Source organism: Lonchura striata, chromosome 22 (assembly GCF_046129695.1).
Source record: "Lonchura striata isolate bLonStr1 chromosome 22, bLonStr1.mat, whole genome shotgun sequence".
NCBI classification, from domain to species: domain Eukaryota; kingdom Metazoa; phylum Chordata; class Aves; order Passeriformes; family Estrildidae; genus Lonchura; species Lonchura striata.
The window spans coordinates 7,963,618-7,989,545 of NC_134624.1; the positions used below are offsets into that span (position 1 = coordinate 7,963,618).

Sequence of the window (25,928 nt, forward strand, 5' to 3'; positions counted from 1 at the left end):
CCCGTGGCTCTGGAGTCCCTGATGAGCATGAAGTCATTAAGATGAGTTAATTGTGGTTGCAGGAAGTTTTGCCACCTTTACCTTGGCCCAGACCCATTTTCAGCCCCTCTGTGTGACCTGACAGAGCTGCCACGAGGGAGGGAGAGACACAAAAGCAGGGAGCAGTTGGCTGCTCCAGCCCTGACGTGAGACACAGAGGGACCATTTTGGACAATTCCCAACTGCAGTTTTAGCACTGAATTGGGCTCACACAGGGAATCAAAGTGCATTTGTGGAAGGTGAAGTAATGTGTACAGACAGCCTGGCAAATTCTGATTAGCATCAAGAGCAAAGCAGGGATTAGAGCTGGGTAAAAACAGCAGCTCAAACAATGCATCCCTTCTGGGGCTCCTTTGATTCCCTTAATATCTGAATCAGCCCCTGTTCACACTGAGGAGGTCAGGGCAGGAATTCTGCTGTTTCCCTGGGGATTTGGGTTTGCCTCTGACTGTCCCCAGTGCTGTTGGTGGCTTTGGAAAACCACGTGGCTCCTGGTTTGGGGATGCTCAGGGCCTGGACAACTCAAAGAACTTGTCCCACAGCCAGTCCCACTCAAATAAAGTCACTGGTTTGTTGTAACTTGGATAAACTCGGGGAGGAAGGACAGAACACAGGGCTGGTGAGGAGATAAGGGAAAAACGAGGGATCAGGACAGGGCAAACCCCAGCTTTGCACCCCGTGTGGCAGCACAGACACAACTCTGACACCTTTCTTCTCTCCTGGTAAATCAAACATTCCCCAGACACCACCCTCAGCTCCAGCAAGTCCTTCCCAAAGCTGGGACAAGGGGTGGGGGCAGCACTCAGCCCCCTGCCCGCTCACCTCCACCTTCTGCCGGACGTCCTCCCGGCTGGCGAGGAGGTGGTTCAGGGTGTTCTGGGCATATTCCATGTGGCTGCAGTACTTGCCATAAATCAGCAGCCTGCAGAGAGGAAAATCCCAGGTTTAACTGGAAATGCTGGCAGTTATATGTCGCTGTTGGACACAGAAGCTTGGTGAGTTCAAGAGAGAAGAGCAAATTTTATTTCTGACCTCGCAATATACAGAATTCCAAAAGTGACAGTAGATTGGAGAATGAAATTGCCACCTCTCCTGTGGGAACTCAAAATATCCCTCACACATTTTTGGATCTTCCAGGTCCAGGTCAGAAGCATTTAAGACCCTGGCAGGCAGCTGGAAACAGCTGTGATTTTGGGTTTGAGCCATGGAATGATTTACCAACTTTGCAGGTGGAACAAGAAGTCACAAAAGTTTAGATATTATGGTAGAAGTAGTCACAGGTTTGGGTTTTCTCCCCCTTCCTGGCTGTTAACTGTTCTGCTGCAGCTAAGACACATCTTCCATCACAAACTGCAACTCATCCATTATTTGGGGGCCCCATCTCTGGATGGAGATGACCTGGGAACCACTGACCCAGGTGCTCCATAAACACGGGACATTCACACCCAGCAGGGAAGTGAATAAAGAGATTTATGGAGCCACAGCCCTGGCACAGCCACAGCCAACAAAGATTATTCTTCTACCTTTTCCCCCCTGACAAATTCTGCACAGGCACAATAATATCCACCTTGCCAGCAAGGGGAGAGCTTCAAAAAGGCTTCAGGAGCATAAATTCAAACCTCTGGCTTCCAGAGGAAGAGATTTACAAACTATTTCCTTAAAAAAGGCCCCTGCAAAGCCAAGGAGCAATGCATCATTTTGCCAGAATGCCTCCAAGGATGTGGAGGGAAGCAGGAGTTACTTGTCATGGATGGATTTGATGGAGGAAAGTCCCATATTCAGGGACCAAGTGAGGACTCTGGAGGTCCATCTTGCCTTCTTGGTGGGCCACCACTGTCTCCCCAGTGAATTCACCTCCTCCTCCTCCTGCACTGAAATTCCCTTGCTGTAAAATGTGGAATTCCTGATTTTCCTGACGTAGGAAAGGACTCTGCCTATTTACATCAGGTTGTTCCAAACTCTTCATCCCCAACAATCTGATTTTAGGGACTTCTCCAAGGCAAAACCCCCCTCAAGCAGCAGATTCCCACAGCACTTATGTCCCCAAAATGCCCACGGACTGAAGAGAGCTTCAGATCCACCATCACCACCTCACAGCAGCTTTGGCTCCTTCCCTCACATCTCTCCAAGGCTTTTAGGTCCTTCAGGAAGCTCTTTGAAAGCTCCCTTAGGAGTATGGAACTCACCAGCTCCAAGTATTCTGCCAGTTCCCACCAGCACATTAACAGGGAAAATATTGATTTAATGGCTCAAAACCCAGCCTCGTGTTCCTGCACAGCCACAGCACCTCCCAGGGCAGCACTGTCACCTCCACACCTCCTCCTGTGTCCCCTCCCTGCTCCCTGTGTCCACAGCTCTGCCCCAGGGATGGCACTGGCATGCACGGGGCTGAGCCAGGAATGAGGAGGTCAGAATCACCTAAGTGAGTTTTATGAGTATTTTGAAATTATTTGCATTCTTCTTTGGAATATTTTTGTAATTTAACCCTGAAAAAAAATGCTCTTTATAACCAGAGGCCCCATGAATGCTGGAAGATGTGACCTCACGGTGTGTTATTAATGCAGATGGTATTTCTGGAGTTATTGACTTCTGAATGGCATTTCTGTGTCTAGACACTGGTTTAATCACAGTGAAATAACAGCCTGGCACCATTCCACAATGAATCACCCTTTGATTAGTATTAAGGATATTAAAGGCTTTTATCAACCTTATCTCTTGTGTGCTGGGGTGCTCCAGCTTGCAGCTGCCAAAACTCAGGATTGATTCTGTTTGTGAAAGAAACTTTTGCATTTATTCTTCGTGCAGGAGGTGCAGGATGAGCTCTGTGCCAAATATGGGATTCTTGGAGAGCGAGGAACCCCTTTGATCAAAGCAGGGCTGAGTCTCCCCTGCACAGGAGTCACCCCACCACATCACAGCCCTCTGCTGCTTGCAGAGGCCACACAAAACCCCTGAAAGCCACTGAGGTTTTACTCCATTCCAGCTCATCTCCATCCCCTCAGATGTGTCCCCACAAACACGTTGGATATGATGCTGAGCTCAAGAAAAATCCAGCAGCAGCCAGGGGCTTGCAGGAACAGGGATCCAAGGGAGCCTGGTGGCTCCCAGGGGACACGTCCCAACCTCTGCCCTGGTGACCAGACAGCTGTGGCTGGATTTGGCTGCTTAATGTCAGCACCCAGTGATGTTTCAGCTGCCTCAGAGCATTTTGCTGTGGAGGATGCAAAGCTGGGCTGCAGTGAAAGGCGTCTCTGGAATCAGAGAATTATCAAGGTGGAAAAAGACCTCTGAGTCCAACCATTAACCCAGCACTGCCACTAAACCATGGCCTTAAGCACCACAATTTTTGGACACTTCCAGGGATTGTGACCCCACCACTTCCCTGGGCAGCCTGTTCCAGTGCTTGACAACCCTCCCAGTGAAGGAATTTTCACTAATATCTATTCAAAACCTCCCCTGGTGGAACCTCAGGCCATTTCCTCTTGTCCTGTTGCAACTTGAGAAAAAGCTCCAACCTCCTTTCAAGTAGTACAGAGTGAGAAGGCAGGGAGTAACAAGAACTCTGTTTAAATCTCCAGAAATAACCCAAATCTGTTAAAACTGGGGCTGCCTGAAGCCCAGAATTCCTTTACCTCTCTTTGAACTCCAGGAACACTTTAGCCAGGCTGCTTCCTCCAGACATCATCGAGACATCAATGGCTCTCAGGAAACTGAAGTGCACTTTAATTAGGTCCTGAAACCAAGCAACAGTCAACACTTTCAACACATCCAAAGCAGGTGGGCAAACAGAAATGCACATTCACTCCTTCACCAGGCAGGGTTTTCCCTCTTTCAGGTGTTTGTAAAGAAAGTTGTTCTAGTTAGACAAAGCCCTGCTTAGGCTGGAGGACAGGGGTGTAATTCCAGCAGTGAGAAATGCCCCAGGGTGGGGAGGGAGGATGGGGTGGAAGGGGTGGAGGAGATGCCAGGTTTTGACCTAGACCCTGTGCAAACCAGAGGAGAAATAAAACCCTTCATCACCCTCTGCCCAAATCAGCTAAAAATGCAGAGCCCCAACCCTCAAACACCCACCAGGTAGAATTGTTTTCTTTCCTAGAGTTCATATATTCCCCACCTCTAAAACTGAGTGTTAAAGAATGTCTCCTAAACCAGTTTAAGCTCCACAGCACACGAAAGGCTGGAGATCTCCAAGTGAATGCACAAATCTATCAGGAAATCAGGAAACCTCCTCCTAAGCAGGGAGAGGGCTGAGCTGCTGTGAAGAGAACAAAGATTTAAGGTACAATGCCCACGACGTTACCTCCAAATTGATAAAAATAGCTTCCATGTCTTGGGGAGTCAGTACCAGCCTCAGGGGGTTCATATAGTTCTGCAAGAGGGAAATGGAAAAAGGGATTGAGGTACTGCAGAGGAGGGAACGAGGCTGTGCAAGGGATTTTTAATTTCTGCTTCACCAGCTGAGCTACCTGGGCAGGTTTTAATGAGCTCAAGCACTTGCAAAGGCAGAGGATGACAGGGATGGCAGTGGCAGGCAGGAATTCCCAGGAGTGCCTCATTCCTGAGCTCCCACAGCACTTCCAGGGGTGGGAAGGTGCCAGACCCCCACCCATGGGTGCCCACAGCCCCCTCCCCTGCTAAAGCTGCAGCAGGGGGGTGAAATGCACTCAGCTCCTGCAGTCCTTGGCTGCACTGAAGCATCTCCCCAGCTCTTTTATCTCCCTGGAATTCTGCCCTTGAGAAGGCAGCGATGATGTGATTACATGGGCAATGCCTTTCTGAACAAATACATATTAATAGGAACATCTGCGTGACTTGAGACTGCAAAAAAACCCAAATACAACACACCCAAAGGGGGAACTTCCACCCTAACACCACCAGGACCTGCAAAGCCTTTGCAAGCTTTAATTGATATGAAAGCAATAATTTAACTCTTCCCTCCTCCTGAACCAGAGGGCTGTGGCTGTTTCCAAGGAACAAGGATTCCTTGGAAACATAAATGACAAATCTATTGGGACATTTTCCTGGAAAATGGGAAACATTTTTTCCATTTTTCCAGTTTTGCTCACAGCTTCTTCAGCAGACAGAGGGAAAGAATGGCAAAGGGGGAGGAAACAAAAGCATCAGGGTGATTAGAAATGGCAGCTTGATTTTTCATCATTGTTCTTCCTTCCTGCTGCTTTCCTGGGAGCAGGAACCTCCTCCAGGCTCCATCCAGGACTCCGACTCCGCTGCCTAGCTGAGGTCTTCCCTTTTATTTGTTTTTAAAAGAAAGGAGCCACAATAATTCATCAAAACCAATTAAAACCCTGCAAATTTAGGCAGCAGAACGTTCCTTTTAATCCAATTAGCTTCAATGGCAAGTCAGCACTCAGAATAAAGGAATTATTCCATGGCAATCAGAGTGATAAGAGATATCTGCAAACAGGGCTCTTATCAGCAAACCCATCCTGGCTGAGCCAGGAGTGGGAGATTCTCACCCCAGGAGAGGGGGGACACAGCAGGAGGCTTTTCAGCCTGGCTCACAAAAAAAGATGCTGGTTTTGGCTCTGCACTGGTGCTTGTCAGAGTTCTGTGGATCATCCCCCTCCTCTCCTGTTTTTCCCCATCCTGCCCCTCACATCTTCCAGCTCTGGCAGCAAGAACCAACCCAGCACAATTCACGTGGGATCCTGGGCTGCTGTGGAAAACAGGGCTCAGTTCTCACCTTTTCTATATCTTCAAGTGTTTTGTAGTATTTGGCCTCAGTTTCTTGGATTTCTAGCAAACAGCAATTCCTTTTGTCATCTTCTGTCATTCCCATTTTCTAGGGAAAGGAAAAACAAAGCATGGTCAGATGGTCCTAAGGGTGGTCCAGCAACCTGGTGGGGCTCCAGTTACAGCAACCAAGAACAAGTTGGGAAAGTCAGAGAGAACCACTACTGGTTTGTGCTAAAGGGAACTATTTTTATCCAAAAAATATATGGAGGAACCTTGGCCATGTTATTAAATATGTTTCAACATGGAAAACACTGCATTTTTTGCATTTATTACAGCCACATCACCAAAGACTATCAGCTAAAGAAAAATAATAAGAGATAAAGGCTGATTTTTTCCCTTTTCAAATTTTATTTTTATTGCTTAAGATGAAACTCACAACAGATACTAAGTGGGTCACAAATGATACATCAGACTTATGCGAATCCCTGGCCAGGGTTGCCAATTCTGCTGATTTTAGGTCAAATCTGATAAAGTGGGCTTTTCCCAAAGCCCCAACTCCCAGAGTCATTTCTGCTCTGTAAAGCTGGAACCTCGTGTTGGGAGCTGCTGCACTTGGTGGGGATGAATCTGAATTTGGGAGGGAGTTCAGTGATGGGGTTTCATGGATCATGCACAGGAACAGAGCCCCTCTGTCCACCCCCTCAGAACTCACAGCTGGACAAAACCCCAGATTTCAATCAATTCATCTTACCTGCATGTATCTAATCTGAAGCATGCAGAAATACAAGAAGCCATTAGCATCACACACTTGCTGTTGCAACAAATGTTACCCAAAAAGTTCAATTTTGGGGCAGATATATTAAAAATAGACTCTTTTTCCTCAGGGAAGGGAAAGGGAGTCACAGATCTCAATTCCAACACTGCTCAGCAGAAAACATAAAATAATGTGGAGGGGACAGTGAAATGTTGCCAATTCCACTGACTTTAATTCTTATTACCTGGCTGCTGGAGCTTTCCCCCATTTTTCCCATTTATGCAAGAAATTCCTACCTAAACCTTTCCCTGGGGCAGTTCTTGGGCCAAGTGGATTTTGCAACTGGTGGAGGCCAACGAGCTGTGCTGCCTTCAGATCCAAACCCTTTGGCAGGATCAGTGGGAATATTTTGGGCCCAGCTCCTGATCCAGAGGGAGTTTTGGTGTGCAAGGAGCTCCTGCAGCTGCAGCCAAGGTGTGAAGGGATGGAATGAGGGGTTTATTGTTAGTTTATTATCTTTGAGGAACCAGAGCACATCCACGGATGCACATTCCCAAGCTCCAGCTCTGGTGTCTGGCTCAGCCACGTCCTGCTCCAGGGATTGAATTGATCACTTGTCCATTGATCCTGCTTAATTCTAGGGAGGTGTGTATTGTGTGAATGAGGGGAGAGTAATTAGTGGCTGAACAAAGCCTGGGGGAGGCAGATATTGGAGGGGGGGAGATAATTTGGAAGGTCACACTCTGGAGAAGGTCCCTTCCAGCCCTGCTGGGGACACAGGTAGGGAGGTGACTGTGGGCACCCTGGGGAGGTGCAAGGGCCACCAACGCCTTTTTGGCTCATCCGTGGAGTGTGACATTTGCTCCAGAGCCCTTGGAGGTATCACAAGTCCATGCCTCACACTCAGGTTTCTCCATCAGCAAAAGCTTGTTAGAGGTGACAAACGGGGACAGCCACTTGTCCCTAATGCCACACTGGTCCCTGCTGCCCCAGAAAGCTCTGCTGTAAACATCCTCCTGCTCTGAGCCATGCAGGTAGGAGCAGCAGGCACAGAACAGCTGCTGGATCCCTGACACACAGATCTGTCACCCTGAACTAAAAATACCAGTGGCACCTCTGGCTGACAGAGCAGGAGGAGCCTCCCCAGAAAGGCTGGAGTGACACAGCCTCAGCAGCAAAATCCTATTTTTAGCTTATTGTTTAGGGCTTATTAGGTCTCCCTTTCCCTTCCTCTTCCCCAGACTCCTGCAGATGGCAGGCTGGGCTGGGAAACTCCTGGGAGAACCCCTGTGGGCTGGTGCCATCCCAGCTGCTGCTCAGTTTTGAGGAGCCACTCAGAGCAATCTCCCTTCCCTGCAGCATCACCTGCCAGTGGCACGGAGTTATTTCCTTCCTGGAACCCCCTCCCAGCGAGGTGTAGCTGTGAAAACACAGCAGAGTTGTTACCATGGGCTGCTGGACCTCCACTCTGATGATATCCTCGTAGATATCATCGCCCTCATCCTCGCAGGGGACGCAGTCGTAGATGTCCTCCCCCAGGTCGTGTTCGCTGCAAGGAGAAGGAGAAGGAGTCAGGGATAACAACCAGGGGATGTTCACTGTCACCTCATCAGGCACCCAGGAGGGAGGAGAATCCCACTAAGAAAATCCTGTGAAAATCCAGCCCACGCTCTCTGTCTGTCCCGGATCAGTGCCTGCTGCACATTTCTTTCCGCCGGCTGGAGGCTGGAAAAGGCGGAACGCCGCTCGGCACGAGCAGGGATCACAGCCAACAATTGCTCTGTGCCCTGTGCCAGGGTGCCCATGATGCCCACACCAGCACGGGCCGCCAGCTCTGCCCCTGCAGAGCTTTTGCTCGGCACTAATGGGCCCAGCTGAGATGGATCTGGCAGCCAAGCGCCCAGCGGGGCCATCTGAGCCACCAGAGCCACCAGCTCCAGCTCCACGGGTGGCCACAACCTCCCCTTCGGCTCCTCTGCAGGACCAGGAGCAGCTCTTGCATCAGTGACTTTGTAGCATGGCCAGAGAATTCACTCTAAGGGTTGGATTTGGTCTGCTTAAGGCTCTGCGTCTGCTTTGATCTGATTTTGCTTTTCCTCAGTGAAAGGTTCCCTTTGTGCCACAAAAACAAGCCCTTACCCCAGCTAGGGGTGCAAACTGCTGGAGGAGCCCAGATCCACTCCAAGCAGGAGCAGATATTGAACACACATCCAGTTGTGTGAACAGTGGGAGAAGCATCCCAGTGCTGATGAAGCAAGCCTGGGCTGTGCAGGACCCACAGCAGTGCCTGGACCCAGCCCTGGCCATTCCATCCAGGTTTAAATGCTCTGCATGCAGTTATCTGAGTGATGCACCAACTCCCACAAAGCCCAATCCCTGCCCTGAGGGGCAGCTGGGTGGTTTTCAATCCAGCATTTCCCAGAGGAGTAGCAGGCTCTCCTCACCACCCTAAGGCGAGCTCATCAGCCACTCAGCTCGGTGGGCAGAGGCCAATAACAGCATTTACAGCAGGGAGAAATTAAACAGCAAAATGCCATATTCTGAGCACCAGCCCCATCACTTTGGAGCTGGCCCTACACTCCCAGGCTTCAAAGGCATCCCAGAGCTGTAGAGCCCAGTTTGTGCTAAAGGTGATGGTGTTCAGTAATTAATTCTCATCTGAGCCTCCACACCCCTCCCAGGGGCTCCTCAGCCTTGGAGGACTTTTGAAAATTCGGCCCATATTAAATACCAATTAACAATAATAATTCCAGTGCTTAGATCTACAGGTGCTGGCTGCTAACAGCTCCCACTGAAGTCAATCCCACAGGATCAGGACAGTGTGAAATACTGGAATATCAAACAGCGTTCGCATATTTTACGAGCTGAGTCTTTCAACAGGGGTATTAATTACACACAGATAAATTCAGGTGTAAAGCTGTGCTCCGAGTGTGACACTCAACATCTCTCCATCATATATCAGGGAGCAGCAGAGCACATCTGCCTGCAAAACCAGGCTTTACTCCCCTGCTTAAATATAGCCCTTTCTATTTATACAAACAGATTTATTCAATAAAAGTTTGGGGATTTTAAATAAATACACTGGCATGATGTATCCATCCCATTTTTCCCGGGTGATGCATTGCAGCTGCTGCAATAATGCCCACTAATAGCTGGTGATCCATCTTCCCCCTCCCAGGCGTCGCCGTTATTATCTGCACCAATATTTATATTCTCAGCTCTGCTCCTCATCCACAGCCAGTCACTCCCAGCTCCTGATGAATCTCCCTGCCCACACCTCTCGGGTTGCTGGCTGTCTCTCCATACATCATTTCCCTGGCTGGAGGGTTTTTGGGAATGTGTGGTGGGGTTAATGTCACGGGCAGGAGTCCAGCTGGGTGTGGAACCTATGCCTTGGGAAGGCTGAGCTAGAACAGAGGTTAGGTGGAGTGAAAGAATAAAGCAGGGATTTATTAAAGGGCCTCACTGGATACACCTTGGGCAGCACAAGAGCTCAGTCAGGGCTGGGCTCATTTTGGGTTCATCACCCAAGGTGAACCAAAATGGTCCCAAGTGCATGATCGCTCACAGGGGATCTCACTGGGATCAGTTCTGCTCCATTTGCACCTTGGATTTAATTATCCAATTCCAGCTTTAGCCCAGGCAGTCCCATCCTGCTTGTTTTTCTCTCTTCATTCCACATTGTTTGTGCTCTTGGGCCTGAGATTTGGATCATTTGTCCTTGGTGCCCAGCTGGAGCAGGAATTGTTTTGTTTCCCTGCTCTGTGAACAGAGCTCACCATCCCCTAACATGAAGCTCAGAACTCCACAGCAAAGCAGCACAGAATCTGAAAAATAGAAAAGCTAAACCCTGAGGCCTCATTTCCTCCTAAGGCATGAACACAACCAGGAGAAGGCTGGAGCGATGCTGCTGCTGGAGCAGAGCCTGGCTGGAGTGAAGGATGAACATCCCCATCCCTGGAGAGCTTGGGAACTGCTCTGGGACACGTGCAGAGGAGAGGATGGCATCCTGAGGTGTTCACTGAGCATCACCTGGAACTCCTGAGCACCACCTGGAACTCCTGAGCACCACCTGGAACTCCTCTCCCACACAAGCAGCTGCCACATCCAAACCTCAGAGCCCGGCTCTGCCTGTCCCCAGCCTGCTGCTGCTGCTCCCAGCCTGGACAAACTCTCCTCCTCTCCCTCTCCAAGAAGCCATGAGCTCTGGAGCATGGTGGGCACACCCTGGGAGACACCCAGGTGACAGCACGTGATGCTGAAGGGGCTTTCACAGAATCAGGGTTGGGAGAACCCTCCAAGAACATCTGGTTCAGCCTGAACCCAGCAGCACCACCCCTAAGCCACGTCCCCAAGTGCCAGCTGGGTTTTGTTCAATCACAGGCTGAGACTGGAGAAGGGTGGATGCCCCAAGGCCTTTCCCACCAGGAAAGAAACACCTCCCAAGGGACAATCCAGCAGATTTGCCCACATAAGTGCCAACAGCCCTTGGACACAAACGCTGCACCCACCACGTGGGGCCACATCCCGACAGCATCTCACAGCTCCATTCCTCTAATGAAGGGGCTGAGCCTCGCTGCTCCAGCCCTTCCTGGTGCTCCACAGCACAACAAGCCCTTCTCTACTCCAATTTCTGGTTTTGGGGAAAAAATAGGAACTATTCCCACATCCTGAGGACACCTAGAAAGACACCTCAACTCCAGAGCTCTGGGGAGATGCAGCAGAGTTCCTCAAAGCTGATGGATGTGGCAGTATTACAATATCACCATGGTCCAGCAGTCTGTTGTTTATTAAAACACATTCTCAATGCATCTCTGAGAAACACCAGAGGCTGGCAGTTTTTATGGAGAGCAGTAAACCACGAGGATCAGCCTCTCCTGGAGCAGCCCAGCTCCTGCAGGGCTGGATGGATGTTGACATCTCTGCTTTGCACGTATTGAACCTCACCTGTCCCCACACTGTGCTGGTCAGAGTTGAAAATACACACCCTCCCTGTCCTTAAAAAAGGGATTGGGATGATTTTAGCCAGTGGAAACCTCAGGACACACTGAATTCAGGCAATAAATTCAGCATCCCAAGCGTGTCACGGGCAGACGGAACAACTTGAGCAAGGAAAGCCAGATCACCTCATTCCTCACAAAGAAAAGCAATTTACTCCTTCAATAAAAGCAGCAGAGTCTGCAAGTTACCCGTGGGTATCAGAGCCTATGATCTACTGCCTGGATTAGGAGATTCACTGACAGCTCTGGGTTAGGAAAGGGATTTTAGCCACCCTTCAGAGTCAACGCCAGCATTTGCAATTACTGCTATTAGGATGGATACAACCAGCTTTGGGCTGGCAGCATCTTGCTGAGCCAGAAAAGCTGATAATGAATAAAGCTTTTCATATCTAAGGCAATTTGAGGCAGAAACAATGCTTTTGGCTGAGCACTGGCAGAGTCTGCTGTGCACTAACACCCACCCGGCCAGGCAGCAGCCGTGCCAAGGAGCAGCTCCCAGAACAGAGGGACTGGTGCCAGGATGCTGCCTTGGAGTGAGGGAAAGGGAAGGACAAATCCACAGAATCACAGGATGGTTGGGGCTGGAAGGGACCGTGGGTACAGACAAACCCTGATAATTGAACTTGCAGCAGGTCCAGCACGCTGAAGGAACCCTGCACTCATCTCTGCAGTGACACTGGGGAAGCACTGAGGGATTTCAGGGCCACTGAAGAGCCTCTCCACCCATAAAAGCTGCTGTGGGAAGTTGAGGAGTTTGTACCAGCCTCAAGAATTCAAGGACAAACCCTCATGACAAACCCACCACACCAAAACTCCATCCAAACCATGCTGAGGAAAGAGCCAGAACCACCAGGAACAGCAAAAAAATAAAGAGCAGGAGGGGACAGAAGGAGCTAAAATAAGACAACCAAGAGACAACCCCAAATTTCCAGCCCTATGACCAGGGTTAAGAGCCAGAAGACCTCAGAGCCACCACAGTTCCAGGCTGGGAGATTTGCAGGGCCCAGCAGCTGTGAGGCTCCAGTCCATCCCAGTAATTCCCATTTTCTCATCCTCACCCTGCCCTCACAGCTATAAATACACAGTTCCTCCAACCAACCCCCTCATTCAGGGGTTCCTCCAGCCAACCCCCTCATTCTCTCACAGAGGACAAGCAGAACCCAAAATTTGCAGCAGGTTTAGGTTTCAGGGTGAGGGAGTACAAGATGTACAGCTGGAGGACTTAAGATATTGCAAGGTTTTAATTACTCAGCTTGGACTTGGATGGAGAGACTCATCTGGAAATAGCAAAAACCTTTTCCCATCTATTCTGCTTGGGTCTTACATTCCTCATTCCAAGTGATCCTGAGAAAAGTGACCAATATGATCCCAGAAATGGCACAAGCAGAACATGTAAAAATCAATAAAAATCAATACAAGTGATACAGAAGGGACAGACACATTTACAGACACTCTGGCTCAAGTGCCCTGCACCACACAGCCATTTATTTGAGGGGTTGTTGTGCCTGGTTTGTCCAACATAAAAATAATGAGAAAAGTGGCAGCTCACTCATCATCTCACTTTGGCTCCTGCACTCCTTACTTTTTTCATTGCATTTAAGAAATTCTGCTGATCACAGCACTATTTTGGAAGATGTGAGGGGGGCAATGCTGGTGACAGCAGTGAGAGAAGCAGGAGAAACTTCAGCAAGAAGCTGAGCCCAGAAGAGGCATGACTTGAGAAACTGTGGCCTAGCAGATGTCCTTCCCCCCTCCTCCAGGATGGAAAGTTTGGGAATGCACAATTATTCAAATAAATGTGTTGGGGATAAATTCCCAATGAGCTGCAGCTTCAAACAAGAGCAGGGGGACATCCATCTGTGGGACAAAGTTCTCCAGGAGCAGGGTTTGGTGGGAATGTGCTTTGCCCAAAACACTTATTTAGTCCTTTATGCAACACTACAACTCCTCCTCAAAACAAATTATCATCAGAAGAGAAAACAAAGGTAGAAGTTATGCAAATCAAATGTTTCACGTCAAACCATTCACAGAAATTCTGCCTGACTCTGAATTCTTCAAGCAGCCAAGAAATAACCCAAAATGTGCCCTGTGTAATCTACCTAACTGTGCCACTGAAGAAGGACAGTGCCATGAAGTGGAGAAGGTTCATCATAAAGAAGGTTCATCATAAAGAAGTTTCTGGGGCTGTAAAGAGGAGCAGGATTAATCACTGCCATAAATTTAATGAGACAAAATAACTGGAGAGAGCTCAGTGGCAGCGGAGAAAATTTAGGTGAAATGTTAAGTATAGCTGTGAGGTAGCAGCATGGCTTGGAGCAGCTGAAAGAGCCATAAAGGGGGATGGAAAAGCAGTTGGCAGGGCAGTAAGGTGGATAATTGCCTCCTGAGATCAGCTCCCAGCAGCCACAGCCATGTGGGAAGCAGCAGCTCCCCTCCCTGGGGATCTGCAGGAGCATCCTCGGGACAAGGGTCACTGATAATCCCTGATGTGGGGCTCCAGAGGCTGAACCCACACTGCTGCTGCTGCTGCAAAACCCAGCTCATTTCATGGCCAAACTCCCCCCAAATGGCTGCTCCAGGGTCTGGCATGGGGCGGGCTGGAATAAATCAGGCAGCAGAGGCCAATTGTCCCTTTACAGCTCCTCACAGCATCCGTCAGGCAGCACTTGCAATGCGAGCAGCCCTTGCCATCTGCCCAGGCTGGCTGCAAGCTGCCATCTGGCCCAGGGCACAGCAAACCGAGGGGCCAGAGGGCTGCAAACAGGGAATTTGAGAACTTCACAGCTCCCCTGATAGCCTTTTAGCTTCCCTTCCCCTTTCCATCACCAATTGTTTGGTTGGGTTTTGTTTTTGTTTTTTTTTTTTAACTAAATAGCTGAATCCAGGCAATTATGTGCCTTGATCTGGCTGGGATTAATCCCTGCAACACCCCAAAGGTGAAAGCACAATGGGGTCACCAAGGTTTAAGCATCCTTTAAACACAAGAAAACTCTGTGGCTGCCCCAGGACTGCACACACAGCTTGTTCCTGAACCCCCTCTCCAGCCCTGGTTTTTGTCTCACAGCTCCTCCGTGCTGGGAGAATTCTCAGGATAAAAGTTCTCACTCTTTAAAGCATCATGGGGACAACAAATCTCAAATATATTCATATTTTAAAGGCTCTGCAGCACAGGAATTCAAAATCTCAACCGAGGGACACCAAACTCCTCCACCAAACTTACAGCTGAAACAAAGCATTCTGACATTCTCCAAAAAAACCTCATTTACCAGCCCCCAAAATGCCTTGTTAGAACCAACTGAGTGTTTAGCCTGAGCTTTTATGCAAAGTTTTCTCTCCCCTTTGGGGAATTCCTCTCTCTCAGGGTGAATTGGTAGCATTTCTCTGAAAAAAGAGATTTCTCTGCAAAAAGATTTCTCTGCAGAAAGAGAAATCTCTGCAGAAAGAGATTTCTCTGAAAAAAGAGATTTCTCTGCAGAAAGAGATTTCTCTGCAAAAAGAGACTTCTCATCGTTGCCACAGGCTGTGGGGCCTGGGCACACCACTGGCACATTTCCAGTCAGAGTTCCCCTCTCCAGGGCAGAAAATGCACTCTGCTTCAGGCAGCAGGAGCAGCAGGATGCTGCTGAGGGGTTCTCCAAGGAGTTTTTTGGGTTTTTTCCATCTTTGGGGGAATTCTGACACAGTTTTGTAGGCCGTGTTTCCGTGCGCTGGGAGGGCAGGCCTGGATGAAGGAATTTGTGCAATACTTGGTGATTTCAACATGCCTTTCCCCCCAAGAGTCCTAAATAAGATGTAAAAAAGAGGATTTTGCAGAGAATGGGTAGATAAGGAAAGTTAGAAGTTGGAGATCTGGGACAGAACAGTTGAAATAAACCTCCCAGTTATCTGCTGGGCATCACAGCTCCTCTGACCAAGGGACAATTTTGGAAGCTTCCACCTGGACCCCTTGTCCCCAACAGACTTAAAGCTGGGGACAATTATTCCCAGCATCAAATAACCAAGTGCAGCAGCCCAAACCCACCCTTCCTAGGCCAGCACTGCCATCCCCACCAGCACTAGTGTGAGAGTCCCCACACAGATCTCTCTCCAATTAAAAGCACATCTGTGTGTGAGAAACAGGAATTTTAAACCCCAATATTAAAGGGATTTTTGAGAACCTTTGGAAAGCGGGCACAAAAACTGCTATTCTTGAAAGGATCCCTTTCTTAGTTAAAATTATATTAAAACTGCAGCTGCTGGGAGCCAACAGCAAGCAGGGAATTCCAGGGTACTCCATTCCCTCTGCTGGTAATTTTATGATTTACTTTTGTAATAACTGAAGCCATAAGGAACTCATTGGATTAAGGAGTCTTATTATTTATGCTGTGGAACAATAATATTTAACTGCATAAAGCCACATATCCACCCATGCAGTCCATCCCTCCATATGCAGCAGACTGCACTTCATAAGCAGAACCCTGGCTCGATGGGAATGCTGCCATTGAATTCCAATAGTGCCTGCACTTCACTGTGTGTGCTGTAGTTCAAGGTTGATTTTAAAAGCCTGTTACATCACCACCACAGGCAGAAAAACCAGATAAACACAGACAGAGACAGCAGCAGCATCACCCCACATGCCACCAAGGACAACAGGACGGGTGTCATGGCAGGACGTGGCTGCCACAGCCCTGGGAGTGGCCAAAGCCAGCTTGGATGGGGCTTGGAGCTACGTGGGATAGTGTGAAGTGTCCCTGCCCATTGCAAAGGGGTGGAATGAAATGGTCTTCATGTTCTCTTCAACCCAAACTCTTCTCTGATTGCCCCCAGGGCCAGCTAGTGTGGCCCAAAATCACATATGGGGGATGCAGCTCCATGTGCCAGTACCCAAAAAATGCCATGGAGGGGGGGAAGTGAGTACCTCACTCCCAGAGCTGGCTTGGATCACCTCAGAGGATGAATTATGTCCCAGGGTTTTGGGATTTAGGAGGAGTTGGGGATCCCCTGGGCTTGGCCCCTTTCACCCCCCATCAAGCCACTCATCAACTCAACCTGATGAGAAGTGATATCTCCCGGGGCTTTATACCAGAAAAAGATGGACTTTTGTCAGAGCACAAAAATCTCCTGGCCAAAGGATCAAAGCAGCCGTCCTGGCTCTCCCAGCCCTGCTGTCAAACTTTATCTGCCTTTGCTGGAAACCCACAGCAACTTTTCCCTCCCTCCCAGGAGAAGGTGAGGCCACTCACTCTGCCAGCTCCTCCAAGCTCCGGTACACGTCATCGTCATTTTCCGTGGTCTCCTCCGAAGGGAAGGGCCTGGGAAGGGAAGGAATGACAGGGTTATATTGGTACCTCGATGCTGGAACTCAGAATGTCCCTCAGACATTTTTGGATCTTCCAGGCCCTGGTCAGAAGCATTTGAGACCCTGGCAGGCAGCTGGAAACTGCTGTGATTTTGGGTTTGAGCCATGGAATGATTTACCAACTTTGCAGGTGGAACAAGAAGTCACAAAAGTTTAGATATTATAGTAGAAGTAGTCACAAAGTAGAGGGAAGAATTTTTTAGTATTGTACAAGGGGGTTTTAACACCTGTACAGGGGGGTTTTTACTTTGTACATGGGGGTCAGAGGTTTTAAGATGGAGGAATGTGGGCTGATCCTGTCCTCCCTCTTTCTTCTTCCTTACCTCCATGTTCTTGATGATGTTGGCACTCACAGATTGGTTTAGAGTAGAAAATCACCATTTAATATAGGTAATAGGCATTGGGGAAAAACTGTAACCATGTAACACGTAATGTACCATATAAAAGATAGAAAAGCACCATTTAATATAGGTAATAGGCATTGGGGAAAACTGTAACCATGTCACACGTAATGTACCATATAAAAGGCAGCAGCAGCCCTGGGCGGGAGAGAAGAAGCAGTCGGGGTCAGAGAGGATGTCAGGGTGTGTGTGTGCCTCTGCCTGAGCTGTGAGCAAACCACAGCAGCCCCAGAAGAAAATCTTTTAGATAACTTGCAATAAACTGCCTTGAGACCCAACAACAGAGGCTGCTGAGTTTTCTTTGGAAGCAAGAGTTGAAAGAAAGACTTTGCCACCACACGGAACCCTTGAACCAAGCCAGGGTTCCAACACCTCACCCCTCACAGCAGAGCCCCTGAACTCAGCCCAGCCCTGAGCATCCTGCTGAGCAGCACAAAATATTCACTGCAAAGCCATTTTTGTCCCAGAGTGACACCAGCTCTGCTGCTTCCCGAGGGCAGAGCTGGCAGGGCAGGGCAAGAATGCAGGTGGGGAGGATGGCTGAGGATGGCTGAGCACACAGGGCAGCACCTGGGCACCAAAATGAGCAGCTGGCATCACACAGCCCCTGTGGCTGAGCCCTTCCTGCTGAGCTGGTGCTGCACAAACAACTCAGGAACCTCAATTCCAGCCTGGTGTTGGATTTGCTGGGATGGAGAAACACCTTCTCCTCCAACCTTCTAGCTGTGAGCTCCTTCCCTGCTCGGGCAGGCAGGGCTGGGCACTCTGTGCTGCTTCCCCCTGGCACCTCCCAGCAATCCCAGTGGCAGGAATGAGTCCTTATGAACCCCAGGCTTCCTGATCTTAACAACTTGGTGACAGCTGAAGAAAGTTAAACCCCTGGAGATGAGGGAGAGGACACCAAAAGGGCAGAAAGAGAGGAGGGGACAAAGCAAATTAAAGGAGCAAGGGAGGGAGTGAGGGGAATACAAGAATTCCTTGGCTCATTCTGAAGCAATAACCAAATAATGTAGGAGGGAGATGAAAAATACTGTTTTAATTAAACCCCACATATTATTGCTGGCACAGGGCCGGGCTGGGCTGTGGCTCTGCTGAGGCTGGAGCATCCCCATGGGCACAGCCAGCCTTGCACAGGGACAGCGCAGGGACACGGAGGGGTGGCAGCAGGGCAGCTCTGCCCATCCCTCCTGGGCATCCTGGAGAAGGCAGGTGGGGCTCCCCAGGCTGTGAACCACAGGGATGGGACCCTGATGCTGTGGCCACGTGTGAACCTCTAACTGCCCTCAAGAGCAATTTCCAACTCTTCCCTCCCTGCCCATGACAGATTGCCTCTCCTGAAAGATTTAATACATGGCCTGGTTAGCCCCCGAATTTGCTATTTTTGGATCCTTTCACTGGCATTAATTTGCTTTCTCTCCCCTGCTCCACCTCAGCCTGCCTTAGGTGAGCAGCTCCAGACCAAGCAGTTTGAAATAATGCTGAGACTGCAGCGAGTTCAATTAAAACCCTGAGCAGGTGGCAAGTCCAGGAGGGGAAAGAGCTGTGCTGACCCAGCCATGGAGCAGGACAATTCCAGCCATGGAGCAGGACAATTCCAGCCATCACAGCTGCCCTGCAATAAGCAGCACCCAAGGTGAGTCCAACCACGTCCATGTGCAAAGTGGCAACATGGGAGGGAGGGAGGAAGGGAAGGGATGCAAAGCTCTGGCAAGAAGGCAGAACTCAGAGGTTAATTCTGCTTAAATATCTCTTGTTACAACAACAATAAAAAACAATCCACCACAAGGCACGACCTCCTCTCTTTTATGTGCATCTTCTGCTCTTATTCTCTGAGTATTTCCTTCCCCAGCACTTGCCACAACAGAGTAAAAGAGCCATAAAGAATATTAAAATCACACAGACACATCCCCAGCCATAAATCTGGGCTTGAGGTGTAATTGGCTCCTGTGATACAACCCCCCCATGTAAGACAAGGAGGCAGAAAAGGGAGAAAAATATTTTCTAATCAAGAGTTTCATGGGGATGCAGCTCCCCTGGCCCTCCCAGCTTCACCTTGACTGCCAGTGAAGGCCCAGAGTGAAAGTCAGGGCAGGGGAGGAATTAATAACCTGTGTCCCTGAAGTGGCAGCTAATGGCTAAATAAGGACTACAGAATGCAATTAGAGGGAGAAGTCACACCAGGGTGAGGATTACTAAATGGACCATCCAAAATGTGGAGCTGAAGGGCAGCTTTTTGGACAAAGCCTTGGGTTTTTCCTTTGTTCATTCCTCGCTCTTTCCCAGGAGCTCTAAATGCAACAACACAATTTAATTTATCTCTACCAACAGCCACTATTTGAAATATCTCCCTACTTTTGACTTAAGCTCCCTTATACATCCATTTAGGTTCTTTTTTTTTTCTTGTCATTGAGCACACCTGAGCTGGCTGACAAAACAGATTTGATGTGGTAGGGACAGATTGAGGGAGGAAATCTCTGCTCTCACTCCCACCCCACCAGATCCCCATCAAGGCAACACAAAGAAAAGCCAACTAGGAAATCTTTTAAGGCAGTATTTCTCACCAGCACAGGGTTTTCACTGAGAACCTTCCCACACATCCTGCCCTTGGCCCCAGCCATGCAGGGAGCAGCATCTCCAACCAGGTGGGTGAAGGTGCTGTACCTTCCCCACTCATGAGCTCTCCAACAGCAAACACCTGCTTTGGGACCAATCTCTGTGTCGTCTTTTTTTGGTAAAATGAGTGAAAATGTTGTCAGTCCAAAGATCTAAAAGCTCTGGATTCCCTGGGAAGTTGTCAAAGGGCTCCAGGCACATTGCAACTTCTCACGTAGGAGCACAGTAGAGCTGGGAGTGCCCAGAAGTAATGAGTACTTTGAGCCCACTGAAACCCAGCAGGTCTGCAGAGATCCCAGTTTATGAAAATTCATTTGAAAACGTCTCCTATTTCATATCTTGAGCTAAGCACCAGCTTTTTTTACTCCACCACCATGCAAAACCACCTGCTGAGCCGTTCATCCTCCCAGCCTGTGCCAGGGCTGCTGTGAGCCCCACCCTGCTCAGATGAAAAGGAAAAACCCCCAGTGGCATCAAACAGTGCTGGAACAGGCTCTTAAGAGATAAAAAAGCTCCCAAAGTAGACTCCTGCACAGACAAACCCCAGAGCACTGCACAGCATCACTTCCAGACATCAAAGGAGAGAAGTGGGATCGATCTGATGTGTTTGTTTAGAGCTGAAAAGGGAAGAAAAGACCAAGCAATTTGTTCAGGAGTTTGGAGTGAGCTGCTCCTCTGGAGGGCAGGACTTGCAGCACGTGTTGATGCAAAGCACCCCCTTGATTTTAGAAAACATTTTGGTCACTCTGTGGATCTCACAGAGCTCCCTGCAGACAGGACACAGGCACAGCACATCACCCACGGGGACAATCAATTAATATTTCACGAGGCACCTCATGAAAGAAAAACCCTCCCTTGCTCTCAGGTTGCCCCATGATCCCTCCCACACCACATCCTCACCATCCAGCCCTGCACAGGGAACCTCTCAGCACTGCCTGGCTGCTCTTTCCTCTGAATTATTTAACGGGAAGAGCCAGGTAGGCTGCAATTCTAACAGCAATAAACAGGGGGTTTCATTTATTTATGAGCATATTTCAGCATCTGGGCTGCCTTGTCCTAGCAACTGAAGTCAGCTCTTCACCTCTGCAGAGAGCAGAGGGTCAGGGAAGAGGCAGCTTCGGTCTGATTTTGTACAGCAGCACCTTGGCCTCAAATCCATGTGGGACAGAGCAGGGAGGACCCAGCATGGTTTATTTACCATTTTTCCACACTCCACTCTGATTTCTGGGGGTCAAACAGCAGCCCTGGGAACGGCAAGCTTGGTAAGAAGCAGACAGGGAGGAAATGTCCCACTCAGGGCACTCCATCCCAAGGAGCTGCTCCCACTTGAGGCTGCTCTCAGTGGAGATGGTTTGTCAGACAGATCTGAGAGGAAGTTTTCCTGACTTGTGCAAACACCCTGAGGAGTGGAAAGGAGGTGATTTATCCCTTTCTGGAGGGGGGTTCCACCCTCCCAGCACCAGCAGGATAATCTCCCCGTTTTCCTAAGTCCAGGGATAACACTTGAGTTTTAAAGAGCAGGTGGAGTGTTGGCACCCGGGAAACCTGAGCTGCTCCCATCTGCTGTCCCTTCTGTGAGGGATTTCTTCCCTAATGGGAAGGACCAGGGCCTCAAGCTGGTGCAAAGGAGCTCCTGCAGCTCTGCTGGGATAGATGGGGCTGTGCTGAATCCCCCTGGAAGAAAAATATTTCCATGGTGCGGGGCCTAGAGTCTGAAATTACACCCTGCAGGACTTCCAGCTCCTCTGGTGGGGTGTACAGACCCCCGACATCCCTGCTTTGAAAGAAGCATCATGGCAGGGCACAGAAATCCCACAGGACACTGATTTCACCAACATTTTCAGCTTCAGGCTGTGTTTCCATGGGAGTTTGGGAGTGAGGTTCTCATTCCAACAGCTCCCATGCTTCCAGGAAAGTCCTTCTGTCCCAATGCTGAGGTTTAACGTCGTCTCAAGCTATGCCAGGGAAGGTTTAGGTTGGATATTAGGAGAAAATTTTTCACTGAAAGAATAATAAAATACTGGAATTGTCTTCCTATGGAGGTGGTGGAATCACCATCTCTGGATATGTTTAATAAAAAGACTGGACTTGGCACTTCGTGCTATAGTTTAGTTGTGGTGTTAGGGCATGGGTTGGACTTGACGATCTCAGAGGTCTCTTCCAACCTCATTATTCTGTGATTCTGTGTATTGCTGCTTCAATCCCAAAACTTCAGACTTTGGTTGTTCCCAGCACATCATTTTAGTAGCTCCAACCTTCCCCTTTTCTTTTTTCCTCTTTTTCTCCAGGAGGATGAGTCACTGGGGATCACCCTGTGCCTGTCAGTTCTGGAACCCTGAGCCCGCCACCCTGAGCACTCCTGGAGCTGCTCAAAGGAAATAATGTCTTTTTCCAAGACTTTTAAGCACTACTGAAAATGCTTCCCTGATTGGTTTCCTGGAATTAGGCAGATTAAAGCAGCATTAATTACCAAGAGGTGGCTGTGAGCTGACCAGGCACCAGCCAAGGGTGACCTGGAGCTGCCCCTGCTGCCCTACCCAGGCAGAACCTCCAAGATTTGCCTCCCATCTGTGAAACAGCATCAGACAATGATCTTGGTCAAGTGCTGCGAGGTAAAACCACCCTATTAATCCCCCCAAAAATCCATTTATATAAAGTAGAATAAAATCAATTCTCCCCGTGCTGAACAAGACCCATCAGAGCATACCAAAAGCTGCTGAATTTAATTAAAATCACACTTTTCTGTTACATTACTCATCTCTGGAAAGAAGCACCTCACGGGGCGCCAAATTTTCGACACGTCCTCTGAAAAATTACAGTTTGCTTTTATTTGTGGTCTGGAACTTGCAAGAATTCTTGCAAGATTAATCCTGATGGAAATTCAGCAGGGCAAGAGCGAGTTGCATCACCAGCTAACACAAAGATGATGATGAAGATGATTTTGCAGGAGAGCACTCGGCGCAGTGTCAGCACCCAAGGGTGAGCTTCAGGCCCTGCTTTATCCCCAGCTCCAGTCTGAACTGAGCATTGCTGGAGAGGAGAAGACAAGAAAATAACAGCTCGTAGAATTTTATGTTTCAACACATTATCGCATTTTTAAAAACCCCTCGTGTAGCAGTGCCTCGCTCAAGAGAGATGATTTTCTCCTCACTTCAGCTCCACACGCATGAGAACAGATGGAGAAAATCAAAAGGGGAATTCAGAAATGTCTTTCTTGAAAAGAAAGGGAAAAAAAAAAGACCCACACCTTGTGGGGTAACAGCACAACCAACACTAGGGAATGACTGTCCCAGTAAAGCCCTGGGATGCATCCCATCCAACAACACTGGAAAACACCTGGTAAAAACACAAATCCTGAAATCCCCCTTTTTAACTGGCAGAAAAGCAGCACAAGGAGACCTTTCAGCACTCTGAGTTTTTCTGCTGTACCTGAGCAGCTGCCATCCTATGAAACGTGTGCCAACAAAAATAAATAATTACCAAAATGAACCTTTCTGCCTGATTCCAGCACCAGCACATCCCAGCCAAGAGGGGCCCAACTGTGCAGCATAAACCAAAGAGCCCATCCTGATGGCCTCCCATCCCTTCCCCAGGGAGCTGCAGAGTGACCTGGGCTGCCCCAGAGCACCCCAGTGCCCCTCTCCAGGCACAGCCCATGGCAGTGCCCCCATTCCCCAGTGCTGGGAACCACCCAGGTCCCCTGTTTTACACCAGCTCAGCCTGGAGCCCTTCTCCATCCTTGGAGCACCCTTGGAGCATCGGCTGCATTTTGGGCAGACAGTCAGAGGTGCTGGAAAGGTCCCACAGGGCGGGCAGTGACACAGGAGGAGCCTGAGGGAAGCACCAGTGACACAGGTGACCCCAAAGCCCAGCAAGCCCCACCTGAGCCCAGCCAGCAGAGCTGAGCTCATCACAGAATCCCAGATAAATGAGGTTGGAAGAGACCTCTAAGATCATCAAGTCCAACCTATGCCCTAACACCTCAACTAGACCAAATGCTCCAAGTGCCATGTCCAGTCTTTTTTAAAACACATCCAGAGATGGTGATTACACCACCTCCCTAGGAAGACAATTCCAGTATTTTATTATTCTTTCAGTGAAAATTTTTTTCCCAATATCCAACCTAAACCTTCCCTGATATAGCTGAGGCTGTGTCCTCTTGTTCTGTCAGTGCTGCCCAGTGGAAGAGCCTGACCCCACCTGTCTGCAACCTCCCTTCAGGAGCTGTAGAGAGCAATAAGGCCTCCTCTGAGCCTCCTCTTCTCCAGGCTGAACAACCCCAACTCCCTCACAAATGTGAGTTCATTCAGCAGAGCTGCTGCTGGGGAGGGGGGCAGAGAAGCTGCCTTTGCTTTGAGAACAGATGCTTGTGGGGTGACCTCAGCATCCCCCCAGCCTGCAAAGCAGCCGTGCAGGAAAACATGTCAAACATATTTTTTTCAGGCTCTCTGTGAGGATATAAACTTGCCAAAAAAAAAAAAAAAATCTGTTAAGAATGTTGTTTTATTTTAGTGGGAAAAGAGCTGCTTTTCAGCCAAGGATTCTGCTTATCAACAAATGGAGGAGCTTTATGGTGGCTCCTAAAGGTCTGGTGGTGTCACAAGAAACAATCTCCAGCTGACCTCCTGCTTGTGGGGTTTGTGCTGAGCTTCTCTGAGTTTGTGCTGGTGACCAGTTCCAAAAACAGCAGCTGTACCTATCTGCAGACACGGATCCTCCCACAGCCTTCTCCATCCATTTTACAGCAACACTTAAAGTGTGTACAAGGAAAACACAACGGCAGTAAAAGAATAATGGGCAGAGTGCAATTCCAGAGAGCCGCTGGCAGGGAATAAAACAGGCCTTGTAAAACCAACCTTCAGGAGAAGAGGTGCCCTAACAACCTCCTCATCAGCAGACACTTGAGGACTTAATTGTTAGTGCCTTTAATTGCTTGCCATTTTCACACCCAGCTGGATCCGCCTCCCATCCCCAGGGGCAGGGGGAGCAGAGACCAAATTTCATCTGCAGGAAGCCTCCAGCACGCTGGAGAATCCTTGAAAATGCCATAAAAGATCTTCCCCTATCTCCCTTCTCTCCTTCAGGACAGCGAGGGGAACATCATGGTCAGCTCCAGCTGGTGCCACCACATCTTCTGCAAGAAGTGGGGTTTGCTGATGAGATTGATGCCATAAGTTTTTGCTTTTCTATTTTTCAGCTTCTGTGCTGCTTTGCTGTGGAGTTCTGAGCTTCATAAGAGGGGATGGTGAGCTCTGTTCACAGAGCAGGGAGACAAAACAATTCCTGCTCCAGCTGGGCACCAAGGACAAATGATCCAAATCTCAGCCCAAGAGCACAAACAACATGGGACTGCCTGGGCTAAAGCTGGAATTGGACAATGAACTCCAATGTGCAAATGGAGTAGAACTAATCAAAGTGAGAGACCCCGGGAGCGCTCGTGCATTTTGGGACCATTTTGGTTCATCTTGGGTGCAGCCCTGGCTGGGCTCTGGTGCTGCCCAATGTGGATCCACTGAGGCCTTCTAATAAATCCCTGCTTTATTCTTTAACTCTGTCCAGCTCTGTTCTAGTCCAGCCTTCTCAAGGCATCAGGGTCACAAAGCCTTTTTACAGGGTCACCCCCACTGCAAGCAGAAGGGTCACCCCACACCACAGTGGGGCTCAGTCAGATGGGGAAATGGATTCAAGTCATGAAACCTGGACAAAACTCCGGTTTTCATTTCAAACTGGAGGCTGAATCACCGAGGAAGTTCCTGATCACCCCGTGGCACACACTGGGATCACAGACAGGGGCTGCAGGTCCACTCCTGTGCCCCCTGCTCCTCCCCTGCCTGGGCACCTCCTGCCAGGAATGCTGCTCTGCCTCTCCCTCCCCATCCCTCCTCCCTTTCCCCCCACACACATCCTGATATTATTGGCAAGCTGTTAAGTGCAGAAACTCCAGGGCTGACAGGGCTGAATCCTCATTTCAGCCTGTTGGATGCTTTACCTGGGCAAAGGGGGGCAGGGATGAGGCTGGCAGCAGGCAGGGGACCCACCTCTGGGTCAGTCCTCACTGCAGGCAGGGTGCTGGTACTCACCTGGCT

At 49.3% G+C, this 25,928-nt stretch overlaps 1 protein-coding gene across 4 annotated transcripts in view; it reads right to left on the reverse strand.

The window, feature by feature from the left end:
* VAV2 (vav guanine nucleotide exchange factor 2) overlaps window positions 1-25,928 on the reverse strand; it is a 122,078-nt gene that overhangs the window by 17,998 nt on the left and 78,152 nt on the right. For 3 of the 4 annotated variants that reach the window (XM_077787908.1, XM_077787907.1, XM_021543575.3), the window contains exons 4-10: window positions 16,713-16,781; window positions 7,937-8,039; window positions 6,488-6,502; window positions 5,744-5,842; window positions 4,340-4,408; window positions 3,672-3,772; window positions 862-961 (exon numbers count right to left, since the gene is read on the reverse strand). In XM_077787908.1, coding sequence (XP_077644034.1) covers window positions 862-961; window positions 3,672-3,772; window positions 4,340-4,408; window positions 5,744-5,842; window positions 6,488-6,502; window positions 7,937-8,039; window positions 16,713-16,781 — 556 coding nt within the window. The remainder of the gene's footprint in view (window positions 1-861; window positions 962-3,671; window positions 3,773-4,339; window positions 4,409-5,743; window positions 5,843-6,487; window positions 6,503-7,936; window positions 8,040-16,712; window positions 16,782-25,928) is intronic. The other variant, XM_021543574.3, reaches the window with a different exon arrangement.